General features: G+C 37.0%; 1 protein-coding gene across 1 annotated transcript in view; it reads right to left on the reverse strand.

The window, feature by feature from the left end:
* The window catches only part of LOC117421433 (storkhead-box protein 2-like), a 101699-nt gene extending 88794 nt beyond the window's left edge, over positions 1 to 12905 (reverse strand). Inside the window, exon 1 of the mRNA XM_034035864.3 lies at positions 11815 to 12905. Within this exon, the coding sequence (XP_033891755.3) occupies positions 11815 to 12157 (343 nt within the window). The 5' untranslated portion in view covers positions 12158 to 12905. The remainder of the gene's footprint in view (positions 1 to 11814) is intronic.
* Positions 12906 to 17221: the final 4316 nt, after the last annotated feature.

Here is a 17221-nt window from a genome sequence, read left to right on the forward strand (position 1 = left end):
AAACGCATAGATCTGTATTGTTTACAACAGAACCCAAGCATGCTTTGTTGATATTAACCCCTCAGGTGATGAAGGAATGTACAGCAACTGTTAAAACTGTGGTCTACTGCTGAGAGGGTTGTTTTTGCTGTCCGTGGAAAGTACTAGATAGACAGCACTGGGGAATGAAGTCCTCTCTATGTTTGCACAGAGCAGGGATACCACAAAAAGAGACAAAGTGAGCTTCCCCAAACGCCCCTAGTCAGTCCGACAGAAACCTCCCTTTTAGTAGGTGAGTGAGCAGTTAATTCCTGACCTGTCTTTCAGTCTAGTTTAAACTGAATTGTGGGCTTGAAATAGACTGCATTCAGCCAGGTGTCCAGTGGTGAAAGGTGAGTACATCGATTGAACCGCTGCCTGGCCCCCACTACATTTAGTTGTAAAATAAATCAGAAAAAAATGAAATTCCTGTTACTCATGGAATTGCAAAGCAATGCTCTACTTTAAAGATACAAGCTGATAAGCAAAGTTAGGCTTTTTGAGTGATCTAACATCATTCTGCTTCCTCATTATGAAGTCTATAAACATCATTTTCCAGTGTCCATTGTGCTAATGACAAAAGACCTCACCAAGCCTTTTTATTAGAGACATATTACACAGACAGCAAAAAGGAATTTCTTACTGTTTTTGCACTTACATGCAACCACTTGATGGACAAAACCAAACAAGAAAAAGTGTCCCAGAGCACTGTTACCTTGTAGTTACTGCATTATTTAGTAATTGCAACTCACATGTTACAAATCTAAACAAATCAAAATCATACCAAAACAGTATCTGAGACAATTGTTTACTGGAATAAAAGATCTAAACAATGATGCGCCTCTGTCTCTTTTTCCTTTTGTTTTCATCTAACGCTTTTCAAACTGATTTTCAAAGGGGGTTGGAACACATTATTCCCACCACCTGCTATATGGTATAGGCACAGTGGGCAGTAAATCTGAGGGCTGGAGCTTTCACTGGAGGCTTTATCACTGCCCCTCACTTTCTCTTCCCCCATCTAATACTCATCATTGTGAGCTGCAACAGCAAGGCTATAAAAAGCCTGCTGTCCAAGTTCAAAGGCCCATTTGTTTTCACTAAAGAAACTCTAGGTGGTCCGACATTAACAAGAGCATATTCAATTTCCCTCAATTATCTGCCGATCTCACACCCTTTCCTCCCAGTTCTGAGAAAAAACTGGGCTGGATTTTCCTTGACAACAAAACCTTCCTGAAATCGATGGCCTGTTTCCTTCCCAATGGAAACTTTCCAGCACAACACACTTCCACAGGGAAGCTGCAGAGCTTGAACTGAAACACCAAACCCTGCTTTGAAACTCAGAAGTTTAAATAGTTGGCAGAATTATTTTTTGAATGCATACAAAATGAAGTTGTGCATTACTGCCAGGCATTACTTTGTGAGTGTTCTTTTTAGCTCAGTTATGCCATTTACAAGGCTAAAGAAGTTTTCTAAGGAATGTGTGTCAAATTCTTGTGCAAGTTCAGAGCATAACCAGGGACCAGGGAAGAGGGAGTGGCATTTGGTTAGTTATGAGTGTTTTCAAAGGTAACGCAGATAATTAAGTAAATTGTCCACTTATCAATGTCAAAGATTTTGCTGAAATAGCTACAGTACATAAAACACAATATTAGGGTTTAGGATTGACCAGTACAAACAAGGTACTTATCGAGGTGATAGAATTGAAACAAAGTTTGAATCATATCAGAAAATTATTCATTTTCTACTAACCTAAGGCACTCACAAGTACCAGAAACACTAGGCTATTGTTATCATTACAACATTTTTTTTTTTTTTTTAAGAATGATTCAGTCTGTATCAACAGTATGGGCTTAACACTGCATGTGGCACATCTGGGCTTAAGACCAAATAGCTATGGTTCAGTTTCACTTGTTTTTATATGTCTTTTTCTTGTTTAGCTTTATTGAAGGTGTTGGCTTTTGTACTGGTTTAAGACACAGACTGTTCTCAAAGTTTAAACAGCAGTAATGCATTGATTTTGAATTAAATCAGTAACCAATTCATATCTACACAGCTGCCCTCATATGCAACATCTGCTTCGTAGCACTGAAGCAAATAGTATGTAATTATTTAAAGACCATGCTGTTACTTACAAGCTAGCAGCCATTGGAAAGGCAGTATTTTTTTACTTTGTATGTTTGCCAGCTTTTAAAAATATTTAGACTCTACCCAAGTTACTGTGTTCTTTTTTTTTCTTTTGCTGGCTGTATTTTTTGACACCCCTGCAATCATTTAAGAAGCTATAGGTTATACAGTATATTAGGTAAGGCTATTACCTGAAGGATTTAATTAGATATAAATTTAATTTTAAAAAAAGTTATAGGTTAATAATAAACATAATTATACTGAGAAAAGATCAAATCTGAAGTTATTGGTAGTAAGTTAAATCCACAAAAAAATATCAGGGTTGGTTTGTTTGAGATGAGTTATCACTCCAAAATTGAATGATAAAGATGGTAACCACTAAAAATAAGCTTAAAGGGTATGAATTTCTTCAATGGTTCTGGGTGTCCTATCAATAACAGATAAGATTCCTGTTGCATACCAATTTGACCATTCTAGACTATACACCTTGGCCTGTGACTTAGAGTTCGACTAAAGTTCAGATGCGACTAACGCAATCAGGCTCAGTTGTAAATCCTGAAAACCTGGAAGTGGGATTCTTATTTCAATCCCTGAATAACCGTTTCAGCTGGAAACAAGTCTTTCCAGAAAGTCCCACACATGTTGAATTCTGGTAAGCATGATGGCCAGTTCATGCACTCAATCCCATATTTTATTATTATTATTATTTATTTCTTAGCAGACGCCCTTATCCAGGGCGACTTACAATGGTTACAAGATATCACATTATTTTGACATACAATTACCCATTTATACAGTTGGGTTTTTACTGGAGCAATCTAGGTAAAGTACCTTGCTCAAGGGTACAGCAGTATTTAGTTTTAAGGCTTGAAAATACAAATCTATAGGCATGTCTGTATACAACAAATTGAATGTATTAACCAAAAACAACTCAACTGAGATCGAAAATCAGATCCAAAGGCTTATCAATGTTGAGAATTTTTAAGAGTTTTGCCAAAGTAAGTTAATTTTGTTTAGTTCCTAAATTCAACTTTTTGTTATCAGAGCCCAAGGGTTTCTGACTGCACTCAACAATATAAAGCAATAATACCTTTTAGGCTTGTCCCATCATGATGTCTGTCATGTTTTGTCACTGGAGTAAGTTATTATTACAATACAACTGGTGATATTTCAAAAAACATCACTTAACAAAGAGAAGTTCCCCCCAGATATGAAGCAAAGATAAACACAGAGAGACTGTCAGTGCATGCTGTTTGCATGGTCTTCAGAAGATGTCACTGAAAATGGATTCATTAAGTTAGCATGCTCTGATCCTTGCTAACTGAACATGTTGTGAGAAATAATTGTTCACACAGACACTTAAACACTAGAAGGTCATACTTGATTTGTTCAGTCCTCTTAGATTATTATTCTTAATTCCTGAACAATTTGTGAAAGCAAATGAACAGTAAAGGGATTCTCGAAGCCCGCAGGTGCCCGGCCAGACTACAGGGGTCGCTGGTGCGCGGTGAGCCAAGGACACCCTGGCCGACCTAACCCTCCCTCCCCCCGGACGACGCTCGGCCAATTGAGCGCCGCCCCCTGGAGCTCCCGTCCACGGTCGGCTGTGGAATAGCCTGGACTCGAACCGGCGACGTCCAGACTATAGAGCTCATCCTGCACTCTAGCGAGTGCTTTTACTGGATGCGCCACTCGGGAGCCCCTACTAAAACACATTTTTCATCAGTACTGTGTGTCATGTGTCACATAATGCCATACATGCATTTTGATCTTTTTATTGAAAACAATCACAATGTTTTAGTCATTTCCGCCTCTTCCATTTTTTATATACTCAACAAATCTATTCTTCATCCTTTAGAACTGGAAACCTCAGCAAAGAACTGTTACCTTTCTAGACAGACCATTTTGCTGGTACAACCCCTATATAGACAGCCTAGTCAGTGAACACATCCTTATTAACCATTTGTATCTCACCATTTTGCACAATAAAATATTTTTTTTGTGCTCGACAAACAAACGGCAACATAAAATCTCTCGATAGATAGATAGATAGATAGATAGATAGATAGATAGATAGATAGATATAGAAGCTATTACTAAAGGTACCTAATTACTGCTTCTACCCCCTGTGTCTTGATAACTGGCCAGATACGTTGCAACATTAAATGAAATGCAGATTGTAAAGTTCCTAATACTGCAACCACAGCTGTTGTTTAGAAGCACAAAAAGCATTAAAAAATAATAGTTCAGAAATGCCAGGACTTCAAAACGCTGCTTAATCACAAAGGAACGTGTGCGGGCTATACTTTTCTTATTAGTAATTCTGCCTAGTCTCGCTCATCGCATATGGAGAATAAAACTGGGTAGTAGCCATGGCTTTTAGGGCTCATACAAAAGTCTCAATACAAAATGATCAGACCCAAGAAATTTTAAAGCAGTTTGAAGGTCATAAACACACCGAAGCACTGTTCTAAACTACGCAGTGTTGGGGAACTAGTTACAGTTCTAGTTACAAATAGTTACTTCTCATGCAAATTTTACATTTTACAGAGGTATTTTTTTTCAGTCTGTTCAAGCTGCAGCTTGAAATATTCTTTGAAGATCCAGTTCTTGAACCTAATCGTTTCTTCCTGTGACACCATTTTCTGTGTTACATAAAATAACTTCCCCCTGCTCAAGATCTAAACATGGACCGATCACAGAGTAGCATTCTTAACTCTCCCATTGATTAAAGTTTGTTCTATTTTTTGTTTTCAGAAAATGGATCTGACAAACATGGTAAGTGTTTCAAGTATTGCTTTGCAAGTCTAGTGCCGTTCTTGGAGCCAAAGTATGACACTTCACTAGATCTGAAAATATGTGTTATAGCTCTGTTAAGTGTTGTTAAAATAATTAAAAAGGAGTTTAATGGCAAATGATGTCATCTTAAACATACTGTTCACAATTACCAGATTCTTATTTGCTTGCCAGTGTAAATAACTTCAAGCATTCTATACATAGTCTTTATGTGCCACATGGGGTGAGGCCTTTACTAGCAACCAACTTCTAATTACTCTTTGACATAAAAAGACTATGTATATTAGTTATAATAGTATTAAGCTATTGAATATGTAGCATTTATGAAAAACATTCCTGCAGAGTCATTTCATGTAACGTTTGCAAAAGTGGCGGCTCACGGATCACTCTGAAAACATTTACAGGGGTCCATGAGAAACAGAAAATTGTATATTTCACCTCTTTACTATGTCCATTGCTAAAGATACTGCCAATTGTATATTTGAGATAACTGGGCTTCTGGGGTAAGACTGCATTGCGTTTTTATAATATATTATTCTCAACCTTGACTTTGACTCGTGAAAACGTGACACCTGCACCCGACGACCGAAATTGAAACCCAAGTCAACAAGTTACCATTAAATAAGTTTTAAGTGCGTATTTTGTTTTTGTATCATTTGCAAAGCTTGAGAAAGGACAATATTATATATATATATATATATATATATATATATTATATAATATATATATATATATATATATATATATATATATATATATATATATATATATATATATATATATATATATATATATATACAAATACAGTAACCCATATGTAATACCTTAACTGAATTGCAAATAGGGACTGAAAAAATGTAATTTGGCAGAGTAGGCTACCTGTACAAGCCAGCACGAACCACATAAGACCAGAGTTACAATGAAGTAGATTCAGAGTGATACTTTAAAATAATCTACAGCTGCAGTATTTAACTCTATATTATCATATATATATATATATATATATATATATATATATATATATATATATATATATATATATACTGTGTGTCCTTTATCATTCTTGATTGTTGTTTCGGCCTAATTCAATTTGTACCACTGTGTCTCCTTAACGCTGAATTTCTGAAAAGAGGGGAAAGCATATTAGCGATGCGCTGTCCTCTGAAGCCTGGAGAGGTGAAGAGCATTGTGCGCTGACTCCTTGCAACGTTGATATTGTTCTCCACCTCGGATTAGTGCTGGAATGGTTTGTAAGCATGGCAATAATGATGAATGCAGAACCAGAAGCATGACTAGGATATACGGCATTACACAGGTAATAAATATAATAGAATAAACTGGCAGTGCTAAAAAGTTTGAACGTTCCCTACATTTCCTATTGGTGTGTTAATTAAAATTAAATAGTCTTACAATATATTTTCAACATGTCAATCAAGCCCTCAACAAGTAGACATCTTTAAAACAAATCAATTTAATAGCTGGCACAAAAGTAAAAAGGAAACAAAAATTAAGCTTTTCATTCAGGTTTATATGTGCTGGAATTGACCACTTTTCTTTTGAAAGTCAAGGATGCATGCTATACTTAATTTTTGTTTAAACAAACCACAGAAATGCCAAGTTGCTGATAAAGACTGTTGCCAAGACCTTACCATTACCATGGCAACAAGGAGGGTCACACAAAGGTATATAGGAGCTTGGCAAACTCTTCTTGGGAGGTTTTATTACCATGAAAACCAATATGCATTCACTGGGAGTGGGGTGGGGTGAACACATTCTCTCCATGGAATCAAAACCAAATTTTCTGATCAGAAGACAATGTAAAAGTTATAGGTAGCTGTAAATTAATTAAAAAGAACTCCTGAAGAGCAGCATTCGTACACAAATGACCAGAAAATGACAGAGAGTGGGCAGTAATAATTATAGAAATATCCTTTCTCAGAGTACTGAAGCAGCTTTTGATTTACCTCAATCTTCATGAGATTGCCTTTTCACTGTTACGCATGGCATCCTACAGACAATGGGAAACTCTACAGTAACACAGCCTTACGCGAAATGGAATTTACAACTGGTAACAAATGCTACTTCATCTCTTTAGAGAGAGCATTAGCATGCAAGAGTAACTAAAGCCTGAAGCGGGGCACAGAGGTAAGAAGGCACTGTCTGTTTCAAACATATACTACTGTATACTGTATATACCCCAGTTATGGAATAAACTAAAAACTCCATAGTAAAACATACTGTACACAATAGGTTACCTTGGGTTACAACAGATTGTAAGCTGCATAGAGATATAGTTGATCTGTTCCACAGGCCACTAACAAAGTCATAATAATAAACATTTCTGCTCTGATTGATGTGAATAAAAGCAAGTTCAACTATGCCTTCAGAGAAGCCTATGCATTTTTGTCAGGAATAGTTGTTGGACTACCTGTGTGATTCAAGAGTTTAGAAGAAAAGGATTTCTGAGTTTCCACACAAACAAGGTTTAGAATGATGTAATATCTCTTCAGGGTATATGATCTTTTCAAAGTTTCTTTCATACAGAAAGAACCAATGAACCAATGTGTTAATGATCTGGCCAGTAGAAAGGTTGTGCGAGTAGCGGCCTGCACACATCCCCGTCTGCTATCTCTGGTAACACACTCTCCTGCCAAATAGGACTGAATTACAAATACAACACATTTTGAACAGGCCTTGTATTTAAAAATAAATAAATAAATAAAGCATTTCATTCTTTACTTATCCATTAGTTTTGTTTATCAACAGGGATGTTTAATGACATCTGACAGAAGAACCTGCCTTTGAAAGTAACATTATTTGGGTAACAGGTTTGTCAATTATACTATCCATAAGATTGAAGTATGTACTGTATATATTTATACAAAAATGTAAAGATTATATTTGTCTAATGATAGATAGACATAAGTACAAATTGTAACATACAGACAGATGGTCATATAGGCAGACACCCCCCCCTCCACCACGACTATGATACACATGGTTCACCCTCCTCCACAATACACCCGCCTGTTCAAACAAAAATGTCCATTTACTTTGGTCTATTTACACAAAAAATGCTAACAATGGTGTACTGGTACATGTCTACGAACCAAAACAGCATTAGCTTGCTTATATTGTCAATAAAGAAAATGCTGAGGAATTTAGGGGCAATATTGACTCTAACATCCTGATTTTGATTTAAAAAACCTAACCTTAAATCATTACCTTACCAGGGGCAAGCGCTAGCTTTAACAAAGCCAGACATTTTTATATGAATCATTTTATCTTAATGATACCGTATGAATACTTTCGTTTCTAGTTCACAGATAAAAAATATATTAGGATTTTTTTGTAGCTTTTATGTGGTAATTGTTATCACCTTAAACCAAGAACTTAGCACTTTGTAATATGAAATAATTGCTCTTGTAAAGCTGACGGCATACTTTTAAAGACAATACTCTACCATCAATAAAACTCTGAAGAGTCTGTGTTTGTGTCGCTGCTTGTATTTCAGTGACCGTTTAACTCCTTCAAAAGGGGAAACATCAAAAGGGTGTAAAACATATATCTCTTGGCTGTCAGTATTCCCACGGCATACATTGATCCTAAAGCAGTGCCATTTACATTTTTGAACATTTTAATCTGAGAATGCTTTCCTCTCAAAAAACACCAAATCCAAAAGTTGCTTATATTGGGACTGTCAGTTAGCACCATAACAAAGAGAACATTATTTTCATTTTAGTTTCCAAGGTACCCCCTGTTTGTTTAAATTTGCCACCTTTGCCCTTGTTAATACCATAGACAACACAATTGCTACAGGTGCATGGTTGTATGGAGTGCTGTGAACTCAGTGTGCTTTAACTAGATCAAAACACAACCGATTTAAACATTTTGAACCTCTAATAATTATGTGGTGGGTTGAATTGGGCTAGCCCTGGTTGGTATGTCCAGAGTGTATGTGTTACCATGTTATACACAGTGGTTATAAAGTCACTTGGGGACTAAACAAATATACTGGAGAAAAGTTAAAGTATTAGTGACAGCTGTACTCCATAGGGTTACAACAAGCTCCTACTGTGTCCATGAGGGATACTGTGCTTCCATAATTGAATAATATAAAACCATTCCCCTAAAAGCCACAGTGGTATTTGGTTGTAACAATGTGGAACCCATCATGTTGCAACTCTACACACGTTGTTGATTCGTACCGAACCAAAAGCTCCATAGACATCCATGCCAATTTCACATTTTATTTATTGCTTAAAAATCACAGTTCATTCCTGTTTTTGTTTGTTTCAGTCTTGTATCAAACATATCAGCCAGCTTGACTCTTTCCTCTTTTGTTATAGATTAGAATCGCTCTATGTAAAAGCTTCAGTGTCTCCCACAATAACCATTGTTTCCTGTTTAAGAAACAGTTCCAGCTCCAGGCAACCGCTTTCAGCAGGTAGATACCTGAAACTGTCCCATTTAAACCATTTATTCCACACCAACAAATGCCAAATTCAAAAGCAAAAAACACATGACTTTCCTCTTGTCTGAACTCATTAAAAAAAAAAAAGTCCATATTTTATTACAGTGACACTCAGGTGGATACTTCATAGTACAGTGAAGTCCACTGTTTACTGTTTACATAACCCTCTTTAAACAAAGAATTCAAAGGTTGAGCTATGCATTAACTCAAGCTTCTTCTAGGCAACAGTGCTTGAACTGTTTGCTCGCAAAGGTAGTGCTTTGTACATTGCTTCAAACTCTATAAAAAGCAAGGCCCTTTTCATTTCAAGAGCCTGGTCTCACTGGAGTTCATTAGTCCCCATACCAAATACACCCATCTAAAGTTCACTGAATCTCTTTGCCACATACTGTTTAGAATCTTTTTTGTTATAATTACTCAGGAATTTTATGCATGCATCACTTGATAACCAAAAGTTACAAAGAAATCCCAAATGACCATCCTGAAAAGATCGGCAGCAGGGAGTTCACTATTGTTGCTCCACCAACAGAGTAAGAAAAGCCAGTAGCCCCTCTACCAAAAAAGTCATTGAGCTGCACTGAATGTCTGGTGGTGAGCCTGTTGTTTGAATCTCCAAGGGATACCACAAAGTGTAACGATGCTGTGGCACTCCATTAGTGCATACACATTAAAAGCACCTAGTCCTTTAACTCAACGGAAAGCTATTTCTCTACAAAACTCTTGGGTCCTGTATTTCTTAATTTAGTAGGTCATTATCTTTGCTAAGCTGGTAGCCCTGTTAGATCTGATTGAAGTACCACCAACTCATCACCTTGTAGAAGGGTCATTCCATTAAAATGTAATGTTTGTTACACTGACACCAATGTTACAACTAATGGCAAGTCCACAAATTATGTGATGATCCTAATACAGAGTCCACTATTGTGGGCTTACCAGTAGTTTGATACTGATAACTAATGTAATTATAACCAGCTGTATCCGCCAGAGGCATAGTACAAGACTCCATACAACATATTAACACATATTATTTCCAAAGGCATAAACATTTCATGTAACTTTAACACACTTGCAAAAAAGTAAGGAAAGTGATAATGACGACCCCTGAATGGTATTTTGTGGAGGAAACTTGTCTACTACAGTTAAAGAGTCAAACCCCTTTCACACTGGCATGATCTACTCGGGTCAGAACCTACCCGGGCAGGACCTGGTGTCATGCCGGTCGGGTATGCGATTTCACACTACTTTTGATAAAGCAGGGTTGACCTGGGTTACAGATGCAAGTACACAATGCGCGTATCAATGCCCCGGAAGCAGCTTGTTACTGTCAACCCACATCCTGAGGTGGGTCACTGGGACCCACGCTAACCCGGGTCCAACCCAGGTACGTGGTTTCACACTACACAGGAGTTTGACCTGGTTAGCCAGGACCCGAATCTAGACCCAGGAAGAAGTGCCAGTGTGAAAGGGGCTTAAGATTATATGTAAAGGCAGAATTAATCACTGCTAAATGCACTGAACCACTGATAAGGTTGCATACTGTATGATCAGGGCAGGAAACAACAGGGAGGATATCCAGGTCAAACTTTGAACGAAGCATTCAGAGGCTTTTGCTTCATAGTTCTTTGACACCCCACCCTCCCCCCCAGTGAAATACAGAATTGTGTGTAATACTGAAAAACCTGTTAGTTAACTACCTGCTATTAGTGCTCTAAGAGGTTTGCTGTCTTATCCATCATGACTGATACTGACTTGAATCAGGGAGGTAAGGCTTTTATATGTCAGGGATGCCATTTACTTAACAAGTTAATTGTGTTCCATACTGCTGATGTTTAAAACATGTTGTGTATGCTTTCCTATATTATTCAAAGCATGTGTTTAAACACAATACTGGTTGCCACATTTGTTAAATGCCAATAAGGAGCTAAGTAATTACCACATATCAATATGCCTGCTTTACAGATTCAAAGACATACTGCCTTCAACTAAATGTTCAGATACCATTAAATATTACTTTGCATTGTCTTTTTTGTTGTTGTCTCCATTAAAAGATTATTTCGATTTCAAGTATCTGCCACAACGACCAAATGTTGCCCTGCAACACTGTACTGACACATCACATCTTGAATGAACAAGATTTTATTCAAAGAAGACAGAGCATTACTCTCGTTGCCTATTGCAACAGTTTACACAAATTGATCCACTGTGGTAAGGTAACTACTGCCATGTAATATTGTACATTACTGATTCGAGTTTTAACAAACATTTCTTGGGCAGCGCTGTGTAGGTGACAAAGTTAAGGTTTCTAGTGTGGATCACTAACTCAGACGTTAGCACATACTATTCCAAATTCCAGAGACCAACACATCTAATAAAAAGTGTAGTTAAATGCTTGTAATCCTCACCTAGATATTTGATCTCGAAGCCTCTGGGCGGTTTAAGCGATCTCCTCATCCAGCCCTCCCTCAACACCTCCAGGTGATCATCTTTGCCCTGGATTAGCAGGATGTGCTCATCGATCCAACCCAAGAAAAACGTTTCCGTGACAGCATCGGTAACTTTTTTGTTCCAGAAATGTTGCATGTTTTCTGCTTTGAAGTCCGCAAAAATCTCGTAGCCTGTGTGGTGGTGCTGGAGTTTCTCACTCACGACAGGCAAGTCATCAGCACCAGTCCGAGACAACACTATAGCCAAGGAATGTGGGGCTATCTGCAAAAACGGATCTATTTTCTTAAGCATCGCAGACATAATTATAGGATGTTTATTGCATTAGAGTAAATCGTATTTATTCCAATGGTTTATTAGTCACCCCGTGTCATTTCCAAAGCAAATGCATGATGCTAATAATCCCGATCAGAGTGTTTCAGTGTATTCAGCAGGTAGCACAAACGCGTTGCTTTGTTAGATATTACCCTGAATTATTCCATGGATTTTCTTTTGTATCGCTAAGTCAAGTTACCAAAAATAAACCGGCCACTCTCGTTTGGCTAAATATGACAATATGACATGATTATCAATGTGCACCCTTGTTATTTCAGTCCTTCAAATACTTCTGATTCTTTCTCACCTTTTCATGCGGCAAAATGCATTTCATGTCAGTGACCTGCTTCTTAGGCACCTTTGTAAAGCAGGTAGTTTTGTATTAGGAGTAATGGTTAGCAGTATGCGATGACTGCATCGGTTTCTGTTGGCTGTATTTCCCATGCATTCATTTGAAATTCGTCGTCTTCCTTTGCAACAATCGTACTGGTCAGGCTTTATAGCATTCCTTTACTGAAATGCTGGTCGGTGAACTTTAATAACAAAACTCTGAAAGCACGAATTTACAGCTGCTAAACCGCTCGCCACCGTTCTCTTGTTTCCAGTGTCGATCCATGTAACCTTTTCACTGTACAGTAGCCCCCATATCGGCGACTTTGGAACTGCACTTCTGCAGGTTCATCCACTGAGAAATACAGGCTGACTCAGATGTATTGAATGACTCCACCTACAGGCAGAAAGGCAGCAAACATCGCGAGTTCAGCAGGCAGAGCGCAACAGATGAAGGAATCCACTTCATTTTAAATCTGGCCAGATGTGATTCGTGCTGGCTTGTTCAAATTACATTTCTTCAGCCCTGTTTACAATTCAGTTAAGGTATTCCAGTACATATGGTTTACTATATTTGTACACACACACACACACACATTATATATATATATATATATATATATATATATATATATATATATATATATATATATATATATATATACACATATACATATACATATATATATATATATATATATATATATATATATATATATATATATATATATATATATATATATATAACATAATAATAATAAACTTTAATGCCAGTAAAAACATGGTCTGAATGCTTATATTGTGCATGTATTATAAATTACTATGGGAAACAACAAATCAACAACTTTGTATATTGGGGAGACTATTTAACAAGCCATTCATTACTATTTGATCTAAATTAACCTCAATTGGAATCTTCTTTATTGTAATTTTAAGTAAGTGTATATACTGTACATACTAAATAACACCATAGTACATACTGTAAGATTTATGCCAGGGAATCATAATAGGATTTCATTAAAAAAAAACAGGTTGTAATGTACCGAGGAGTTTACAAATAATTGTGATACACGTCCCGCTGTGTCCAAAAATGCTCTCAAGAGAGAGTTAGTTGCTCTGTCATGCGGTATTTTTTATGTTCTTTGTTGTACTCTGCTGTGCACTGGCACGGAATCTTCATGTTAGAACAATCCCACACCCTGACGATCTGCTAATGATACAGGAACTTTGGTTGATATCCAAACACACAGACAGGCCTGTGTGGCGATGAGTACATAATATTTTTGTACAAAACTCAACATTTTTCCATTAAACATTATCAAAGCTTTTACTTTGTGCAAGAGAACAGAGCAGGGTTATTCAAAGTTGTATTTTATTAAACAGAATTAGGCTTTATGTTCAAATCTCTCAACTTCTATTATTGTAAGCACTGATTTTTATGGCTACTGCTTGCCATGTCCCAATTGCAATGGCGATTCACCCGCTAAAATTCTCAACAATGCACCATTTTACATAGATTATTAAGAATGATGCTAGCAGCCCCCTACTATAAATTATCCCCTTGTGTTCCATTGTAACCCAGTTTTACTATTCAGAAATAGGATTCCAGGGTGAGCTTATAAATGAGATGTCCATATCAAATCACCTATGCTTGTATATATTATAATAAACATAAAAAAAAAACCTTAATACAGTGTGTCACGCTGATTTTTTTTTGTGATTGACCCAGAGAAATGGACAGTTCTGGGCACCTCGTTACAAAAGGGATATTGCTGCTATAGAAAGAGTGCAAAGAAGAGCAACCAGAATTATCCCCGGTTTAAAAGGCATGTCGTATGCAGACATGCTAAAATAATTTAATCTATTCAGTCTTGAACAAAGAAGACTATGCAGCAATCTGATTCAAGCATTCAAAATTCAAAAAGGTATTGACAATGTCGACCCAGGGGACTTTTTCGACCTGAAAAAAAGAAACATGGACCAGGGGTCACAAATGGAGATTAGATAAAACAGAACCGAAAATATGAGGCACTTTTTTACACAGAGAATTGTGAGGGTATGGAACCAACTCCCCAGTACTGTTGTTGAAGCTGACACCCTGGGATCCTTCAAGAAGCTGCTTGATGAGATTCTGGGATCAATAAGCTACTAACAACCAAACGAGCAAGAAGGGCTGAATATACAACAGGACTTTTATTGTACCTTGAGACCCAGAAAAATCTTTACCTTTGTTTATGGTCATTTGTTTTAATTGAGAGCTGATCCACAAGAAGAAAGAAACCTGCACACTGTATATGTAGACCCTTTTAAAGTTTCTCTTAAGTTTATAAAGAAATTATCACTCACTCAAACTCTTGTTCAAATGATGGTAGTTTTGCATTTATTCGGTATACGTTCAGATAAATGCACACAGAAGCAATCAAAATGTGTTAACCAGTGCAAGCTATTCCTAAAAGTAGCCCAGCCTGGAAAGTCTTTGTATGTACTTGTCGGGCACCTGCAATGGGACCAAACAAAGATTCCTAACTAGGAAAGAATCTGATTACAACCACTCTGGCATGACTCACCCACCACTCCAAAGCTAACTACTCAAATTGAAAATATTGCTGATATATATACTCTACATATCTTGATGTTAAAATGCTGGCCATGGAATGTATTTGTGTTGCTCAATAATTACCACAGCACTGAATAGTTTATAGCCCTTATAATTTGGACAGATTCATTATATCAATCAATCAATCAATCAGTCAATCTTTATTTTATATAGCGCCTTTCATAGTGGACCACCATCACAAAGTGCTTTACAAGATACAGTAAAAAAACAATGCATAATACATTAAGTACAGTAAAAAAAAAAAAAAAAAAACCAGAATGCATAATTCATAATACATTAAATACAAGGCTAGGATGTGAAAATTCTAGAACATTGTGGATGCAGATATCAGGCTTAAAGAGCATGGAAAACAAGAGAGAACAAGTGGGTCTTGAGAGTTAATTTAAAGGTAGCGACGGTGGGAGCATCACGCACCAAAGCTGGGAGAGAGTTCCAGAGAGTCGGAGCCATGAGGCTAAACGAGTGTTCTCCAAGTGTGGTGTATTTTTACTTGGGGATAACAAGCAAGCCAGAGTCGGAGGACCTCAGCTTGCGGGCATTTATCCACATGAAATTAATAGGTTTGACCTGTAGGAAAGAACACCACTTTTCTCCAACATAATCTTCCCTGTACATCAGAAATGTCAAATCCCACGATTCCAACCATTAATTCTAAAAGTGCATTTCCTACAGACACTACTTTAGTAACAGTTTTACAAAGGCTTTGCAACAAAGGCCAATCAGAAGCCAACTGGAATGAATTGCAGGAGCTTGTTAAAAGTTGTCATTATGGGTTGCAAATGACTACAATAAGGCAGAATCTGATGAAATATTACACAGTGCAGTATAAAAGCTAAGCAACTATAGCAATAAAAGGTACTGTTAAACAGTTTTCAATTGCAAAAAAAGGCCCCACACTATATTAACAGTATCATTATTTTTGTCCAACAACTGTATATCCTAATGTATAAAAAATGTATTCTATACAAATTCACAGTATGAAAGATGTATTGTATTTATATGTAATCAAACAGCATATAGTTTGCATTACACTGGATCAGGGCACTTTTCCTAACAGTACTGTGGTTTTGAAAAGTTGTCCTGACCAAAATTATTAGCATTTCTCTTTGTGATATTATCTTCCGAACCTATGTCAGCAGTTGAGTAAATGAGGTAGTTTACATACTCTAATCATGCTACACAAGTATGACCAGGTAAGGAATGTCATTTCACATTGTTGCTAAGGGGTTTATCAGGTTTTGCATGTTCTCCCTAGGGAGACATATCATTTTTCTGCAATGAATATGCGAAACCTCTCATTTTCTAACATGCTGTTGGTGCAAATTAAGCCTTTTCTTATGTTCACAAGTTCTTACTTTAATCCTGATTGGTCAACACCTGATATTAAAAGTGTAAGTAACCTTCCATTTTTATTATGTTTCATTTCTAAAGGCTCAGCTAGTTGACACATTTGGGTCTGGCGATCATCCACGGATTAAAACATTTTGTGCTGATGGTTTGGGGAGTCCTTTGGGGCACTGTAACTGGTCCATTGTTGCATCCCAATACATTGCAATATTAAAAAGATGGACTACTACAAATAGCAGTTGTCACCTCAAACCACGCTACAAAAAGACCTCTGCTTTGGACAGTACTCCAGTTCAACACATATGATACTGATATAAAGTACAAGGACCTCAGAAGGTTATTTCCCAAGTTTTAAAAAGCAGCTTAACTTGAGACTGCTGAAGGAGAGTGGAACAATACACCTCCAGAATGCACAGCTACAATAATTGTCAGGGTGCCACAATGAGTGACTGCTCTGGAAGCGAAGGGTGAAGTTCCACGTTGTTCTTGGGTGGCCTCATTTTCTTTGTAAACAGCCAAATATATAGTATTATGTGCTGATATATGCAGTGTCCATTTAATTTATGAGTGTCTGTGTATTATATTAGAATGTATATCCCATTGGCAGTCAGTTTACTTGCAATACAATCTTCACTTAGCACTGATCTGCAAAACTACTTAGTTCCCTTAATGCTAATATCAACCATCATTACTATCTCACTAAACTTTACAATGACAAGTTAACTAGGTGTACTGTCAGAAACACCTTCTTCATCAGT

This window comes from Acipenser ruthenus, chromosome 1 (assembly GCF_902713425.1).
Source record: "Acipenser ruthenus chromosome 1, fAciRut3.2 maternal haplotype, whole genome shotgun sequence".
NCBI classification, from domain to species: Eukaryota; Metazoa; Chordata; class Actinopteri; order Acipenseriformes; family Acipenseridae; genus Acipenser; species Acipenser ruthenus.